Here is a 16,424-nt window from a genome sequence, read left to right on the forward strand (position 1 = left end):
AATTGTTAATAAGTACTTCCCTTTCAATTCTTAATGCTATATAGATAATGATGAGTTACTAGAGAACAGAGTGGAAGATCCTGTATTAATGACTCATTAGGTAATGATTATTCATGAATATCTATGAATCGAGCACAGTGACCACTGTCTTTATGAGTGGTTCCTGATTAACTCTGACCTGGCTAATGAACAGTACAAAACTAGTAACAATACATCATTATTAATTACTGAAACATTACTCACTATTTTTGTGTCTCCTAAAGTAAAGTGATGCATAATACTGAGTGACTGAGTTACTTAGTGGTCCCTCATTAATTCTAACTAGTGGTTAGCTCCTCATCCATTATTCATTTGTTCCCTGGCGACTACTGGTTAAGATTAATGTAATACCCACAGTTATTTTAAACTGAACTTTATTGATTTTCAAGCTTTATCAATACAGTGTTGCTACATTACCAATATCTGTTACAGCATTTAGTATGTGACATGCCTGCAAATCAACAAACAACATGGAGTACCTGACTGCTGACACTGGCTAACACTAATCATCATCATATTCAATTTAATTCAGTTCAGTTCAATTCAGTTCAATTCAATGCAATTCAGTTCATTAATCAACGATAATCATTGAATCATGTCAGGATGTAGTTTGACATAAGCTGTGTTTTCACTGCAGAGTGTGGCCTAACCTGCTTTTGGTACCAAGTATTTTTCTGTTTTTTTTCCACTGCAGATACTACCCGCATGGGCCAATCGTCTAAAGTGATGCCACATGTAACTGCTGGACATCATCTTCAAAACAACAACGTGACAACAACCAAGAAACATTTTGATGTTGAAAAAAGGTTGAAGTGATGTCTAAACCTAGATGTTGCCAGAAGGTTTAAATGAAGAGCTTAACCAATATGAAAGTTGAGCTAGCTGGTTGACACTGTCTTAGATTCAACCTTTAAAAAATATTCAATTTATATACCCTAAAGTTTTTGAACTGTCTTAAAATAATTTCTCCACTGCTTATGTGGACATCAGAGTACAAGGCACTGTCCATGAGAAAAAGGCAAAAAGAGCAAGCCGAGCTGAGTGGTACCATGCAGTAGAAAAGTGGCAATTGTCTTTGAGCTGGACCTTCTCTTTCTCTGTTTATTTATTGTTGTACATGTTATGTGAATACGGCTGACAAAGTAACTACAATTAACAGCCAGCTACAACGATTAGAACAGCCTCAGATCAGAAGTGGGCCTGGTAGGCCAGTAGATAGCCATCATTGTACATGTAGATCTGCTTGTCAGTGGGATTATAGCTCAGACTGGCCACTCCTTTAGCGACCTTCTCTAGTGGCAGTGCTAGTGAGTTGTCCTCTTTGCCTGTTGCTGTGTCGAAGGCGTAGAACACCTCCTCGCGGTATTCGTCCACGTAACGAGTGGCATACAGCACACCACATACCATGAAAGCATTGCTCACTGCCTTCTTGAACAGCCTCGTCTCCCACGTCTGCGTGACATTGAGCAACTCAGCATCGCTGTCCCAAACTAGACGGCTCACCACTAGATTACCATGGTTACCAACAGTGGCATAGAGGACCCATAGTCCTGTTTCATCTGCCTCCACATCTACATCACTATGGGAACGGCAGTCATAGTAACAATATGGGAACTTGTTGTTGAAACCAACGCCAGTGCCTGGAAGTGTCACCCGTTTAACAGTGCTGCTTTTCAGGTCGTAGCGGCAGATGTCTGCAGACTGGTAGCAGTGATAGTACAGCGCTTCACCATACAGAACAGCACTAGGACCCTCATTGGAGCTGGCATGACTGTAGGATGGAGCAAAGATGACGTCCCTGTGGTTAGCAGAGGCCATGAAGTCTTCGTAGGTTTGGTATACACGCAGGGAGTTGCCCCAGATGTGGCTGTTGAGTAAAGGTAGAACCCAGTAACTGTTCTGCTCCCCCTCACTGTCCCTCAGGGCCTGTTTGCCCCACGACCCAGAGGTGTAGCTCTTGCCGTGAGGACTGATCTTTGTCGTGACAGGATCACTAATGTTGGTGATCAGGCCCTTGAGGCAATACCTGCCCTGGCCTGGAAACAGAGAGAGATGAGAAGGGTCTATAGGGTGAAACTGTTTTCCTTAATAGTGATTAAATTGTTATGTAAACCTTTGAACATTTTGTAAAATTCTTAAAATCATGGTTTCCCTGATGGAGACCTGATATTACTGCCTTATCTTTGACTTAAGTTCAAATCTATCCTCTTTTTAATAAAATATTAACTGTGAATAAAAATATAGATGAAGCTTTTTTAAACCCTGAGTGCTGCCTGCAGGTCTTCCTTTCAGCCCAAAAAGGGCCCCCAACCCTTGTAAACCAATTTAATGATAAAATATCAATAAAGGGTTGTAAAATGTTGTATACCAACCAAGCCAAAAAATGTGAATGGTATAACACCAATAATACACTTTGACAATTAGTGTTTAGACATAAAGGATATAAGGTGCTTTTATATTATATTAACCATTTGAACCTCAATGAACCATTTCACTCCACATATTGCTTGCTATGCATTGTGACATTAAGAATACATCAGGGCTGTTCAGAAATGCCATCAAGTGGCACCTTACATGATCTGAAACAGTTATGAGAAAGGAAAAATTAAATTTCCATCTTGGAAAATCTGCTCCATAAAAAATACTTTTGATAGTGAGGAAAACATGGTGATTATAAGTAAGTGGCTCTGATTCCAGCAGTATGTGTATGATGCCTGTGTATTCCTATTGCACTGTGATTTTGAATGTAAGTGAAGAATTGGTCCCACATGATTTCACTTTTCTGTGGGTCCTCCATATCCAAATGCCACCCCATAGTTTGAGGGATTGTAACACCCTGTCCTCTTAATGATCCTCCATATAACCATTTAATGGTTCATCAACAATTTGTTTGTTCAGTTATTGCAATGAATGAGTGACTTCTGTCTTACATACACACAAACGCACACACACAGAATATATTTACCTTTGAAGTCTTTGGGGATTGATTTGCAGGACTCAACAGTGTTCTTCAGGTAGCGTAGTCTCTCTTTGACAGTCTTCATGTTAAATGTGTTTGACATTTGCATCCTGTCTACATCTGTACGCAGTTTACCCACCTAACACACACACACACACACACACACACACACACACACACACACACACACACACACACACACACACACACACACATTTAAAACACTGTATATAGACAGTTAACATATGTACACAGTAATCCATTAAATTTAACTTTAAAACATTTTAAATAAATCAGGGCAAGTTTTGATGTACCGTAGCATTCTACAAAAGTATACCTTAGCAAAGGAACTTTTTTTCCTACGAGTATTTCCCAGACTATCCCTTAGCAGGTGCCCTTAAGTAAGAGCTGCTAAGGTACATCAAAAGCTGTACAGACAGTCAGAAAGGCCATATCCTCAGCTCCACTGTGTAAAAAAAAATCCAATTTTTTTTACAAATTGGATTAGTATAATGGAGAGGTCCTATATTTTATTAGGCTGCCATTATGATAAAGAATATACATTAAATTACATCATTCTCATGGTGTGTAATGCACAGAAATGTTGTTTTCATAATTCACTTTCATTAAGTTAATTCTTAACCAAGAATGCAATTTGTGCAACTAGCCTAGATGTGAACTATACTGCAAGTGACCAAATGAAAAGCATAATGTTGGCCTAATAAAGCTAACACTGTGACAGGAGGAAGGGACAGCTTAGAGTGGTTCCGACCACCCTTCAAAAGATATACCTCTCAGATGGTATACCTTATCTAAGGAGACTCTGGGAAACAGCCTGTAAGCTCAGGGGAGACCTTAAGGTACAACCTATGATGCACATAGCACTATGGAGGCTCTGGGAAACGGGGCTCTGGTCAGTTCCATAAAATCATAAAATGACCATGATATGTCATTAGAGATGGAGGAAAGTTGAATTACCCTATCTTAGAGTCTGGGGAGGAGGAGGAGAGGGAAAACAACCATAGATTGTTTATTAAAAGGGGATTCAACCTATTTAATATACTGTCTATGGCCACAATTTGCTATTTGACTGCAGTACTCATTTTTGAACACTAGGTTCTTACATATCGCTCTTTTAAAGCTATATTTTGTCTCTTGATATAGCACAAAATTACAGTTAGATCCTTTTCGCTCATGTCTGCCTTATGCTTATGACATGACAGTACAGGGATAACATAATGTAGCATTAACCATATTTTTCTTTGCTGTTGTTGATCCAACAACAAGTTTCTCCATAGAGTTTAGTAAAGTTTGACTTCTGTACCTCTTTGGAGAGTTTCTGTGTTTGGGCGTTGTTTAGCTGGCTGTGGATGGCACCAATGTCTGTCTCCAGCTGGTTGAGCTCTTGACCCAGCAGCCGCAGGGACAAGGCGACGTACAAGCCCTGGGTGTGCAGATACTGGTGAGGCTCCAGCCGGGCTGTCACGTTCTCAACCAGGGCCTTGATCTGAGGGAGACGCTGGCTGGACAACAACACCTGCCAGGATACACAGAAAGTCCTATTTCTGAATGTTTTCTCATTGTCATTGGGTACAGTAGTGTCACACAGTCACAAGACATGCAAGTCATGATAAAAAACACAATTTCTGAATCCAATCAAAATGTCACATTTGAATAAACGCTTCTCACTAGTATAGTATGGCTCAGAACCGCTGTATCCACGTAATTCATCAAGTCAGAGGTGGAAATGGACTGGACCCAGTCTGAATTAAGTACCACAGTCAGCACTGTAAAATGAACCTGGTCAATGTTATCTCACCTGTTCCTGCAGGCTGTTCAAAGACACGTCACAGGACTCAACCTGCTGCAGCACGGCCTCGTATTTCACAGCAGGGAACGACCACAGGTTGGCGTCCACCTCACACACACACGAGCCATCCTTCTTCTCGCCTGACACGCGCTGAGCCTGGCCATCGCCCTGCAGTCACACATGTATAAAAATACACTGACATTGTATATTTACAAGGATAGTAAAGAAAAGAATCAAAAAAGAGAGAATCAGGCCTCAGTCAAATGTCATCAAGTGCTACATCTTCAAATTCATCCTGAGTTTCTAAAAGTAGGATGTCAGTTGTTACTCACTGATGACAGCAACAGTAGCAGCAGCAGCAGCATGTTTACAGCTGGAGAAATGAATGGTAGACTGATGAGGACAGAAGCTGTTAGTACTATAATCACCACCCTTCCTCTTCTTGTCTCTCTGATAGACTCAATCACACCAAACCTATATTTTGCTGACTTACCTCTTGTCAGTGATGTGTTTCTACAGAGCGTTAAAACCAGTCTTGTGGATGTGAAACTCTCAAGATTTCAAAATGCAGTTTCACAACAGTAAGGTCAACACAGAAATTTTCCCTCTTTCTCCATACAGTCCTTATTTCTCTTTTACAATATCCTCTGCAGTGTTGCTTTGCACGATATCATGTTGTGCAACTATCTGTCAAAAAAATAATGACAATGTTAACAGAATATGGAAAAAAAACTGAAAACTGTAAGATAAATTGGGGAGTGCAGATCTCTGCAGATCCCTAGCCTACTCTTCCATGATAAGCAAATCTGCAAGTGCAACCTTCATGGTCAATATTAGTGTTTGTTCTCATGAAATTCAAACAGTTTTCTTAATATCTCTGGTGGAGCTTATGGCAGACAAGTCACATTTGGATGCAATCACATTTTAACACCTTAGTTTGAGAAAAAAGTGTTGTCATAGTTGTTGCAATGTTACGATTGTACCAGTTCTCCCATGAAACCAGTCTCACAAGTGCTCTGTAATAACTGTTTACTGTAAGAAGTTTGAGCAATTACACCAGAGGTTTACTGGAAACCCTGGATCATACAAGTCATTGTTTTGCTACAATTCGGTATTTGATTTTTAAGCTGGCTTTGGCAAAAGTTAATGAAAGTGACAAATAATTTGTGTATCTGTCCCGTGATTCTGATGACAATATTTAAAGATACTGTACAGAGAAACATGTTTTTTACCACCCAAACAGATTTGAATGATTAAAAGAAAAGTACATAAAAATAGGTCTCAAAATCATGAAAAAAAAATCAGAAAAAGCACTGTGATAACACAGCAGTTGCAGAAATCACAACGAAAAAGTTGATCTTATTCTCCAGCCATCATGAAGTTTATGTTAGTTAATTATGTTAGTATCTGTTCATTCTCTGTGCAGCTTACATTCCTGGTTACCAGCTGTGATGTTCCTGAATCATCAGGTGTGTTGGGTTTTTCAGCATCTCACTCCTCCAGGTGACCGAGCGAGGGCTGATCAGACTCCAGCTTGTGTCCAGATGGTGAGCTGCTTGTGACTCAGTGGTTCTCCTCTTTTCAGCCACGGCCATCTTGAGACCCTCTCTGCCGCATCAGTGGTACTCCAGATGGGGACCAGACCAAACTTACTTATCAGGATTTTATTTTATTTTTTTTTATCACCAGCCTGTATCTTTCTACCTCACATTTTCATACCTCCATGCTAATCACGGGCTTCCGAAAACAGGAATTCATTCAAATGGCAAAGCACTTGGCACTTACTACCAACCTTCTCAGCCTCAGGATCCATTTTCTACATTCAGGCTACTCGCCCCCTGTAGTAGTCCTAACTCTAGAATCCATGTTCTTGCTGGTATTTTTTGGCTCCCTGCGGTGCTCTGAATTCACCCTAACTTCACCCACCTATAACCTGTCGCTTCATCTCAGACTATTAGAAATCACCTTGGATTCTTCCGACTTTCTCAAATTCACACTCTGGACAGGTAAAATTGACCAACTGGGAGTTTCATTCCCCATCTACATTTTCCATCTAGACTCTTGCTGCCATTTTAGCTTCTACAATCGTTCTGTCTGAGTTAAATGTTACTTCCACACTCTTTTATGCATATTTGTATTAGTTTTGTTGGAAAGAGACTAACAAATAAGAATTTCATTGCCAATGACTGCCTCATTGTAACTGTTGTGAATATGACTACATGAACTTAATGTCACTGGGTGTGTAATGTTTTTAGCAGATATTTTGCTTGCTCAATGCAGAGAGGTCATTTTCTGTTCCTGAAACCCGAATAACACTTCCAGTTTTTCCTCTGTTCCTGTGTATGATGGTTTTTCTAGGTTTTTTAGACATTTTTTTTATTTTATTTGCTTGGTCAGATGATTGGGCCTCGAATGGTCTAGAAGGTCAATACTCAATTCACTCTGATAACACAGCAGTTGCAAAAATCATTTAAAAAAAAGCTGATCTTATCCTCCAGCCATCATGAAGTTCATGTTAGTTAGCTATGTTAGTATCCGTTCATTCTAGTGCAGCTCACGTTCCTGGTTACCAGCTGTGAACACACATCTACTGATGCCTCTGGACACATCAGTCAGGGATGTTTGAATTTGAATTTGAATTTATTGAAGGATAGCCCCTTGAGATGTAGCATCTCATTTTCGAGGGGAATCATCATATGTGTTGGGTTTTTCAGCATCTCACTCCTCCAGGTGACCAAGCGAGGGCTGATCAGACTCCAGCTTGTGTCCAGATGTGAGCTACTCGTGACTCAATGGCTCTCCTCTTTTGAGCCACAGCCATCGTGAGACCCCTCTCTGCCGCATCTTCTCATTTCGTAAATGTAGACTCTTGACTTGTGAATTGGACATTCATTCATACATGTCCCACTGTCATAAGACATACTATTTAACATAGCTCCACAGCTGGAGAACCTTTCAAAGGCCTCATAAGAAGCCATCCTTGGCAGCTTCACCCCAAACACTTCTTAGCCAGCTATAAGTGTTTCAAGGTATATCACATTGATACCAGCTGCTTTTTCCCTTTCTAGACATCAAATGTTATGTACAAATTCATCACTGACACTCCATTCACTCCATTCCATGCTGAAAATCTGCTCCTCTACCATCCAGACATACTTATCGGGGATGATTTTTTCTTTACCACCAGCCCGTATCTTTCTACCTCACATTCTCATATCTCCATGCTAATTACAGGCTTCCGAAAACAGGAATGCCTTCTCACAGGAAAGCACTTGCCACTTTCTACCAACCCTCTCAGCCTCAGGATCCATTTTCTACATTAGACCTAACTCTAGAATCCATGTTCTTGCTGGTGTTTTTTGGCTCCCTGCAGTGCTCCAAATTCACCCTAACTTCACCCACCTATAACCTGTCCCTTCGTCTCAGACTATTAGAAATCACCTTGGATTCTTCTGACATTCTCACATTCACACTCTGGACGAGTGAAACCGACCAGCATCTACATTTTCCATCTGGACTCGTGCCTCAGCTCATATTTTAGTTGCTGCAATAATTCTGTCTTAGTCTTAGATCCTAATTAAATGTTATTTCCACACTCCTTTATGCATATTTGTGTGAGCTTTGCTGAAATGAGACTGAGATCTGAGAATTTCATTGTCAGTGACTGCCTCACTGTAACTGTTGTAAATATGACTGCATGAACTTAATATGACTGGGTGGATGTTTTTCGTGGATATTTTGTATGCTCAGTGCAGAGTGGTCACTTTCGGTTCCTGAAACCTGTTACAACATCTTCAGCACAGGTATTTCTCTCTGTTCATCCTCACCCCCAATATCCTATATTAGTCAATCCTTTACTTCAGCATTTGTATTTCCTTCCCATCATCCGATCATATTCCTGTGACCTCTGTTAGGCAACAACCTCCAGCTCCCATAACCTGTTCACTCTAAATCTGAATGAGCAGCCAGTCATTTTAGGTTAAAATATGAACTGTTATCAGAGGGCGACCTTTTGTTTCTAATCACACAATGCTAAAAACTGAGTTTTAAAATTGTTCAAAAAATACATCCAGATAAGGAGCAACACTTTTATTTTGTCTTCTGTTCCTGTGTGTTTGATAAATTAAGATTTTTTTGTCTTAATTTATTTATTTATTTATTATTTTCTGATTTTATTAGCTAGGATAGATGAAGACTTAGGAGAGATGAAAAAAGAGGCTGACTTGCAGCAAATAGTCACAGGCTTTAGCAGGGTGTCAGGATGTTCTACATGTGGTGCACACTCAAACAGGTGAGCTTGAAGCTTTAAAGTTCATCATATAAAAATTTCCCTGTGCTGCTGCAATGCCAACCACAAGGAGGAAGTGCTTCTGATGACACATCTTAAACACACGCACCAAACACACACACTCACGGACATTAGTGGGAGTGTTCGCAAGTTAGAAGCTACAGACACTGAAACTGTGTTCAGGGACTGTTTCATTTAGCTGTGCTCTCTGACCCACCATGAAGCTGTATGAGATTTTCTCTCTCTGTGCTCTGTTCAGCCTCACCCAACAGGTAAGAAAACACTTACACTAAGTGATTTAAAAAAAAACAACAAAACTTTAATCTTCTTACATTTTATTACAAATTATCTTATACTGCCCATTTCAAATGTAGGCATATTTATATGTGATGTTTGGTATTAATATTTATATTTGATATTCTTGATTTCAGGCACCTTCAGATGACAGGTGTGTGTGTCACCTGACTCATTCAGAAAGATCATTCCCTCATGACAAACTCAGCACAGCAGAGAACAATGCAGCAAGATGCAACAGTAACATCACCCCACAGAAGGTAACTCGTCATGTTATTTTCTAAACCAAGAAGGCAATAATAATAATAATAATAATAATAGTATAAAACCATACTACTATGGTACTGCTCCAAAACAAATAAAGGAATATCTCTGCTTGTCTGTGATGTTCATCTGATCAACTCCATGCTTAGCGGTGTATTGCCATGGGAGTTACAGAACGTATATACTCTGGACCACAACTGCGGACCAGCTGGATCTTTTCAGACTTTTGATATACCATTCAGTTTTGGCCCTCAAAGTTTGCTTAAATGCTGTGGGCAGGCATTACAAAGAATGTCATATCTCCTGAATGCTTTCTGTTACTGCATCCACAGTTGGTGGCATAGGGGGAATCTACAGGGGGGCTAAAGTTCAAGATAGGGGTGCAACGACCCCCGACTCCTGAGGCAAACCAGGAAAAAATAGTTGTAAAATTGCCACCGACTTATAAGTTTCATTGCCGTTTGAAAGGACTGCTAATAAAGTCATAGCATATGCTATATTATGTTTCAGATTTAATTTACATTATGAGGCTAGTGTGCATCTTGTGTGTTAACAGCTGAGCACATGGAACGCCTAAATAAATTAGTTAACAAACACAAAGCACAAATTAATTCAAACACTACTGACCATTAATGCAGTTACACACAACAGTCTGTCACCAGCTCTGTGTGGAAATACTACAAAAGATAAAACGACATTTGGAATATCGGATACAAACAGAATATGGAATTTGTCTTAGCTCAGTAAAGTGACTTTAAAAACACCAAATAACTTGTGTTAATGAATTTCATTAGTTTATACTATTGAGAATTGTACAATATTACTTTCATAAGGTTGCTCTGTCAGACAGTGACAGATCACAGGCAATAAACTTGACATTTAATCTTTGCAGTTGTGGCAAAGGTCAAGCTGCATGTAGCATGCACAGTTTATTATTATGCTCATTATACTGTTGATTAATGTTGAAATGCTATTCTTCTGCCTCAATAATTGTTAATACCACCAGATAATATACTAAAGTGGTCAGGTTTGAATTCATAATTATCCTTGTTAAATATTTGTATGAGATAGGCTAAGACTAAAGAGTTTTGACAGAGAGAAACAAAATTAAACCTTAAAAACAAGTGCATTTCCTAGGATAGTCAGCTTCCACCTACAGGATAGAAAATGTCTCATATCACACATGTAACAGATCTAACATCTAACCCACATTGACGCCCATGTTTGATGGACAGTAGCAGCAGCATCTAACAATGAAGACAGAAATCTCTGTCTGTTTATATGTGAATGACTGTCCTCTGCACATCACAAGAACTGTTCATCCAATCAACTTCACACTTGGTGGGAGTATTGCAGAGGACCTAAGGGAGTGCAGTGTTGAGTTAGAAGGGGAGGGTTTTACGTGAGCCAAACAATTTGCCTGTTCCAAATGGACACACACTCTGAAAGGCCACACCACAAATTGGCACTGCATTAGCAATAATTAAAAGGAAAAAAAAAACAGATTTCTGTATGCATTCATGCTGAAGAGTCCTGAATGGTGTGTGAACACAGTGTTGACCTGCTCTCTCTGCAGATTCTGGAGCTGGACAGTCTGCTGCTGGGTTTTGAGAGACGTCTGCCCCAGCTGCTGAAAGACGTGTCGATGCTGGAGAGGGAGGATGACGGACAGCTCTATGCAGTTCTCAGCTTGCATGTGATAGAGAACGAACTGATGGACATCAAACAGCTCATTGACAGGCTCAACAGCACCACCCTGGGATACCAACGTCTAACTCATGACACCAGTCAACAGGTAAAATTCACTCAGAATGACAAGCAGCAGCTGTTCGACACTGACATTATTCAAGAGAGTGAGCTCACTTCTAACAATCCCTTTTAAAAAAATCATCACTTGACGTAATTTATCAGATTTCATGCAGCTTCAGCGACCTCCACAACAGACTTATTACAGCTTATTTAATATGTCTGAATAATATTCTCTCTTTGTCATATTTACCTCACATATAGCATCTTTTAACAAAATATTGGGATGTGTGTAGGGCTGCTTCCGGATAGTTGACAATTCAAGTCATTTGTTGAAGCCCCTGACAGTTAGAAGAACAACAACAGACAGAAGCTTAAAAAATACACAGGAATTAAAGGGAATCATAAACATATTTTTATATTAGCTGGTGCACTTATTAAAAAAAATCCTCAGCACCACATGTGCTGTCGGTTAACTGATGAGTGAGGCTGACAGAAGTAGCTGGTAAATAAGCTCCAGCTCTTGTTTGTTATCTGCGTCATTGTACACAGAGCAATGTAACAGCATGACAGGGTGTAAACTTTATAAAGTGAGTCTCTAAATCACCACAAACGACAAAACTAACAGTGTGAGAAGCTGTCACACACCACATCCTAACGCACAGCCCACACAGCAGGTGATGCATTCTTGTTTGCTTTTTGTTTGTGATTTTTTGAGACTGACAGGCTCAGATTGTTAATGTTAGTGTCTAACAACATCATGGAAAGGATCACAACAGTGAGAGACCTTACTTTAAAGAGCAAGGTACGTTTCGGTTGATCAGAAACAGCTGTTTAATTGCCCTCGCCAAACTCCTTTTACAACATCATAAGCTACATTCAAACTTTACAAAAACTAAATAAAACTCAGCTAAAACATCTTGGTTCATCTTTACACCGTACCAACAATCACTAACTCTGAAATAAATCTCAATAAATCCTTAATTCACAGTGTGGATAGTGTCTGCAGCCTCAGGAGAGAAGCCCTACAGGTGCACTGAATTTATAACTTAATTATAGGAAGCACACCTTCAATTTCTCTGATTGTGTTAAAATCTGATATTTTAACATCACAGACGACAAAGAAGATGAAGAAACCATTACAACACAAGTCTAATTGCTAAAGCATACTCATGTAGGCTCATACAGGAATTAAGTGTTGCGCACTGAAAAAAAAAAAAAAAGGATGAATTTCTGAATATGGACTGAGTCTGATTCGACTAAAGAAAACCTTGATCGGGAACAGCCTTAGATGTATGTTCTGCTGCTGTCTCTCAGTTGAAGGACCTGAGAGCACAGATGCAGGAGCTGGAGACGTACGACACCATGCAGGTGGTGAAGAGACAACAGGACAACCAGCGTCTGAAGAGAGACCTGGACCAGTGCAAGAATGGACTTCAACCTACCACCCAACCCACTCAGCCTCCACATGGTATGTTTTTTACCTCTCTTTAACTTCCACTGGAAACCACTAGAGATACTGAATTTGGTTGTGTAGCAGTTGCTTTTTTCTGTGTAGTTCACTCAGATGTGACCAGACTTTACTCTCCAACAAAATTACACTCAGTCAGCATCCATTCTGGTTCTCTGTCCACTGTGTCTGCACCAGAAAGGGCCACTACAACTTTTAGGGACCAATCACCATGATTACATAATTAAGTAATTATCAACCAGTGGAAGCCTCGCTCAGTCAGCTGTACTTACGTTTCCTTTCCCTTCCTAACATTTTTGTCTTTAGTGCTTTTTTTATATTCTAACTATTTTCTCCCCAAGGTAACTGTCCCCATGGCACCTTTGTGAACATTACCGGGCCGAGGGTGTACACAGCAGGAGAGTACCCTGGCTCCTACAAGTATGGAGCCTGGGGTCGGGATCCCAAACCAGAGGCGGGGAAGGAGAGCTGGTACTGGCTGGTAATGCTGACCTCGGGCAACAAATTCTCTAACTACATCCGTCTCTACTCCAGCCTGAGCTCTCTGATTGTTGGGAAGAGCACACCAGGTAAAGAACTCTTGTGTTGTAGTTTTGAATGTTAATGTTAAAAATGTACAACTGGACTTTGCAACACAAAAAGCCCACTGGTTTCTACTGTAGTTGCAAATTTTTAAAAAATGTCCATGTGTACATGTATCAGTGGTGCGTCATAGCTGAAAAATTGTTCACTTTGTGATAAAAGCACCTGATTTGGCAGATGAGTTAATAGATGCATTAGGAACACATATGGATATTGGCCCATCACAAACTTGCCCCTTGGTGGGCATGGCAGCCATTTTTCAAAATGGTAAAACCTTCCTTTTTCATGGTTACCTTGTGAGGCAGCTGGATTCGTGAGACACGAGATCAGATCAGAATCCATCTTTCCAGGCTCCAAGCTATCCGTTTATGTCTGCACCAGAGGTGGTGTGAGTCAATCAGCATCCTAGGAGGAACTACTGGCAGACACGGCATCACTGGCAGCTACGGGCGTGATTTCAGGTGCACCAACTGCAAGAAGCATCCATCCAACTACTCATCGAATAAACAATGGTGGCTTGTGAAGAGGTTTGCGTAGATACTGTGACAGCATCAGCTATATCAGAACTGGGGAGTATTTCTTCATAGAAAGAAGAGCAAAAGACAGCACTGAAGGCTTTGATCGACAGAAAAGATGTTTTTGCTCTTCTTCCGGCCAGCTTCAGTTAAGTGAGTTGATCCAATTGGTTGAAGTTAGCCCATTTTAGACTTGACAGATGGCTCATCGAATCACCTGCCAAGTGTTTTGATGTAAGCTTTTGCTAGTTTCAAATGCTAGCCACAGCTTTGGTGGACATGGAAAGAGGGCAGCGTGGCCAGCATGGAAGTCACTACTGAGGCTGACAGATGGACTGACTGTGGGAAGGTGAAGACAGAAGAAATGTATGAGCCCCACTGGATGAAGATGTACCATCAAAAGAAAGCAGCAAGGTCAATATAGAAGTGCTTCATTTTTTGGTATCTTCACAGAGCCACTCGCTGCTGCTATATGTCATAACAATATCATTAAAGGAGCACATACTACAAATCTTGAACATAAAATTAGCTTTTATGCTGCATGTTGCAGTTGCAGGTGTATGTGGGCTTTAGCCAAAACTTAGTGTGTCAGTGCAACAGTGTGGTGTTTGTTTTTGGACAGTTATGGAGTTTAATACTTATTGGGATCAGTTATTTGCTGGTTTGGGTCTTTTCATGGGATCTGCTGGCAACAAGAAAAATGCTACATCATCAGACCTATCCTTTACAAAAGAATAAGGCACTGAAAATACTATTTTGTTTTCTTTAATATTATCAAACAGTAATACCCACTTATGATTGCATTCACTTCTCTCTTGCTTCTTCTTCTGCTTCTTTTTCTTCTCCTTCTAGGTAATGTTCAGATCCACTCCTCTAACCCAACCACCAACACCATCCAGGGTCCAAATGTTGTGATGTATGGAGAGGCCTTGTACTACAACTGTTACAACAAAGACGCTGTTTGTAGATTCAACCTCACCACCAAAACTATTAGCACCTTACAACTACCCAAAGGCACCAGGTTCACTGCTCAATTTTGTCTTAAATGTTGTTTGAATAGGTGTTGCTGATATCAGAATTAATGCCTTGTCCTTTTTTTTTTTTTTTTTTTTTTTTCAGATATAACTCAAAAGGTAATTTTTGCCACCTTGATGAATGCTACCTGTTCACCGACCTGGACCTGGCGACAGATGAGTCAGGCGTCTGGGTGATCTATACCACTTCTCAAGATTTTGGGAACCTGGTGCTGTCCAAGGTAGACGAGGGTGAACCGCTGACACTCGGCAAAACCTGGAGAACTTCGGTCTACAAGCAGGGGGTGACCAACACCTTCATGGCGTGCGGCGTGCTCTACGCTACCCGGTATATCAGCAAAGACATGGAGGAGATCTTCTATTCGTTTGACACCACGACAGGGCTAGAAAGATTCAACATTGGCATCTTCATCAACAAGATGACTCCCAATATTTATTCCCTGAACTACAGCCCTGTGGACCAGATGTTACATGCCTACTGTGACGCCTACATGGTTTCCTATAAGGTTTTGTTTTCATAAAAGGGAAATGCTGACAACTTTTTCCTTAAAAGCCTGTGTTTAAATGACGGGTCCAGTAATACTGACCAGGCTAGAAACCAAGCAGTGAGGGGGTGTGAAATTACGGTAAATTAATCATAATGTACTTTTGCATTCTACTAATTCCATTAGTATGAAATCAGACTCATGGCATACTGATTACTCTACTGCTTAGTTTATCTTCTTTCTCTTTGACTGTTTTCATGCACTAAGTTCAATTACTTCTATTTTACTGTTCTTCCAACCGATGTTGAACTACCAATAATAAATAAATACAGTAAAAATAAAATAAAGTAGTGTGACTTGAATTATTTAGCAAGCAGGGCTGCCGGAACATACATTCTCGACCGACTGCATGTGAACTTTTTTCTTTTTTTGTGAAAAGATGCTGTATCATTCTAACAATCCAAATGTTCCTACCACAACTGAGCAACAATACTAATACAAAATATTATTCTGCATTGTGTGCAAAGAAAAAAAAACAGGATCCAACTGATATTGGATCTGAAAAAACATGCTGACAATATCCCTAAATGAAAGTCTGGTACAGTGCAGTAATAACTGTACCAGAGCTGGTACACACAGTGACAAATAATAGTAATGATAATTACATAAACAGGCAAGTATTAATTGTATTTACAGCAAACAGAACATGTTTGAACATGTCAGAAAATGTGGCACTTTTTTGCTAAAAACATGATAATAAAATCCAACTATACAGGAAAGAACTGTTCATCTGATCCACTTTACGCTTGACGGATGTATTGCTGGGGACCCAAGGTGGATTTGGACATGGGACAGGTTCAATATTAAAATACTCTGAATAGACAGAAGACCAGGTCTCTCTAAATGTCCTAGTCAATGTCTCTGATCATGACAACAG

General features: G+C 40.1%; 2 protein-coding genes across 2 annotated transcripts; one reads left to right on the plus strand and one right to left on the minus strand.

Annotated features, from left to right (window-relative positions):
- Positions 1-396: 396 nt before the first annotated feature.
- On the minus strand, positions 397-6,533 carry LOC146316236 (olfactomedin). The gene is made up of 5 exons (XM_084734054.1): positions 6,528-6,533; positions 4,818-4,976; positions 4,323-4,535; positions 3,005-3,137; positions 397-2,075 (listed from the first exon to the last, which is right to left on the minus strand). The coding sequence occupies exons 1-5, from the start codon at positions 6,531-6,533 to the stop codon at positions 1,228-1,230; spliced, it is 1,359 nt and encodes a 452-aa protein (XP_084590180.1). The 3' UTR covers positions 397-1,227.
- A 2,677-nt stretch (positions 6,534-9,210) lies between these two features.
- LOC146316237 (olfactomedin-4-like) lies at positions 9,211-15,834 on the plus strand. The gene is made up of 7 exons (XM_084734980.1): positions 9,211-9,368; positions 9,528-9,650; positions 11,231-11,449; positions 12,718-12,871; positions 13,213-13,440; positions 14,821-14,989; positions 15,088-15,834. Exons 1-7 carry the CDS (start codon positions 9,315-9,317, stop codon positions 15,521-15,523), a joined length of 1,383 nt encoding a protein of 460 aa, XP_084591106.1. The 5' UTR covers positions 9,211-9,314; the 3' UTR covers positions 15,524-15,834.
- Positions 15,835-16,424: the final 590 nt, after the last annotated feature.

Source organism: Lutjanus erythropterus, chromosome 13 (assembly GCF_056507025.1).
Source record: "Lutjanus erythropterus isolate fLutEry1 chromosome 13, fLutEry1.hap2, whole genome shotgun sequence".
Classification (NCBI taxonomy): domain Eukaryota; kingdom Metazoa; phylum Chordata; class Actinopteri; order Lutjaniformes; family Lutjanidae; genus Lutjanus; species Lutjanus erythropterus.

Coding starts and splice junctions, on each gene's coding strand:
- LOC146316236 (XM_084734054.1), bottom strand. Junction 4,536..4,817: donor TGAACAGCCTGCAGGAACAG/GTGAGATAACAT, acceptor GTATCCTGGCAG/GTGTTGTTGTCCAGCCAGCG. Junction 3,138..4,322: donor CACAGAAACTCTCCAAAGAG/GTACAGAAGTCA, acceptor TGTGTGTGTTAG/GTGGGTAAACTGCGTACAGA.
- LOC146316237 (XM_084734980.1), top strand. CDS start 9,315: ATGAAGCTGTATGAGATTTTCTCTCTCTGTGCTCTGTTCAGCCTCACC. Junction 9,369..9,527: donor TGTTCAGCCTCACCCAACAG/GTAAGAAAACAC, acceptor TCTTGATTTCAG/GCACCTTCAGATGACAGGTG. Junction 13,441..14,820: donor TGTTGGGAAGAGCACACCAG/GTAAAGAACTCT, acceptor TTCTCCTTCTAG/GTAATGTTCAGATCCACTCC.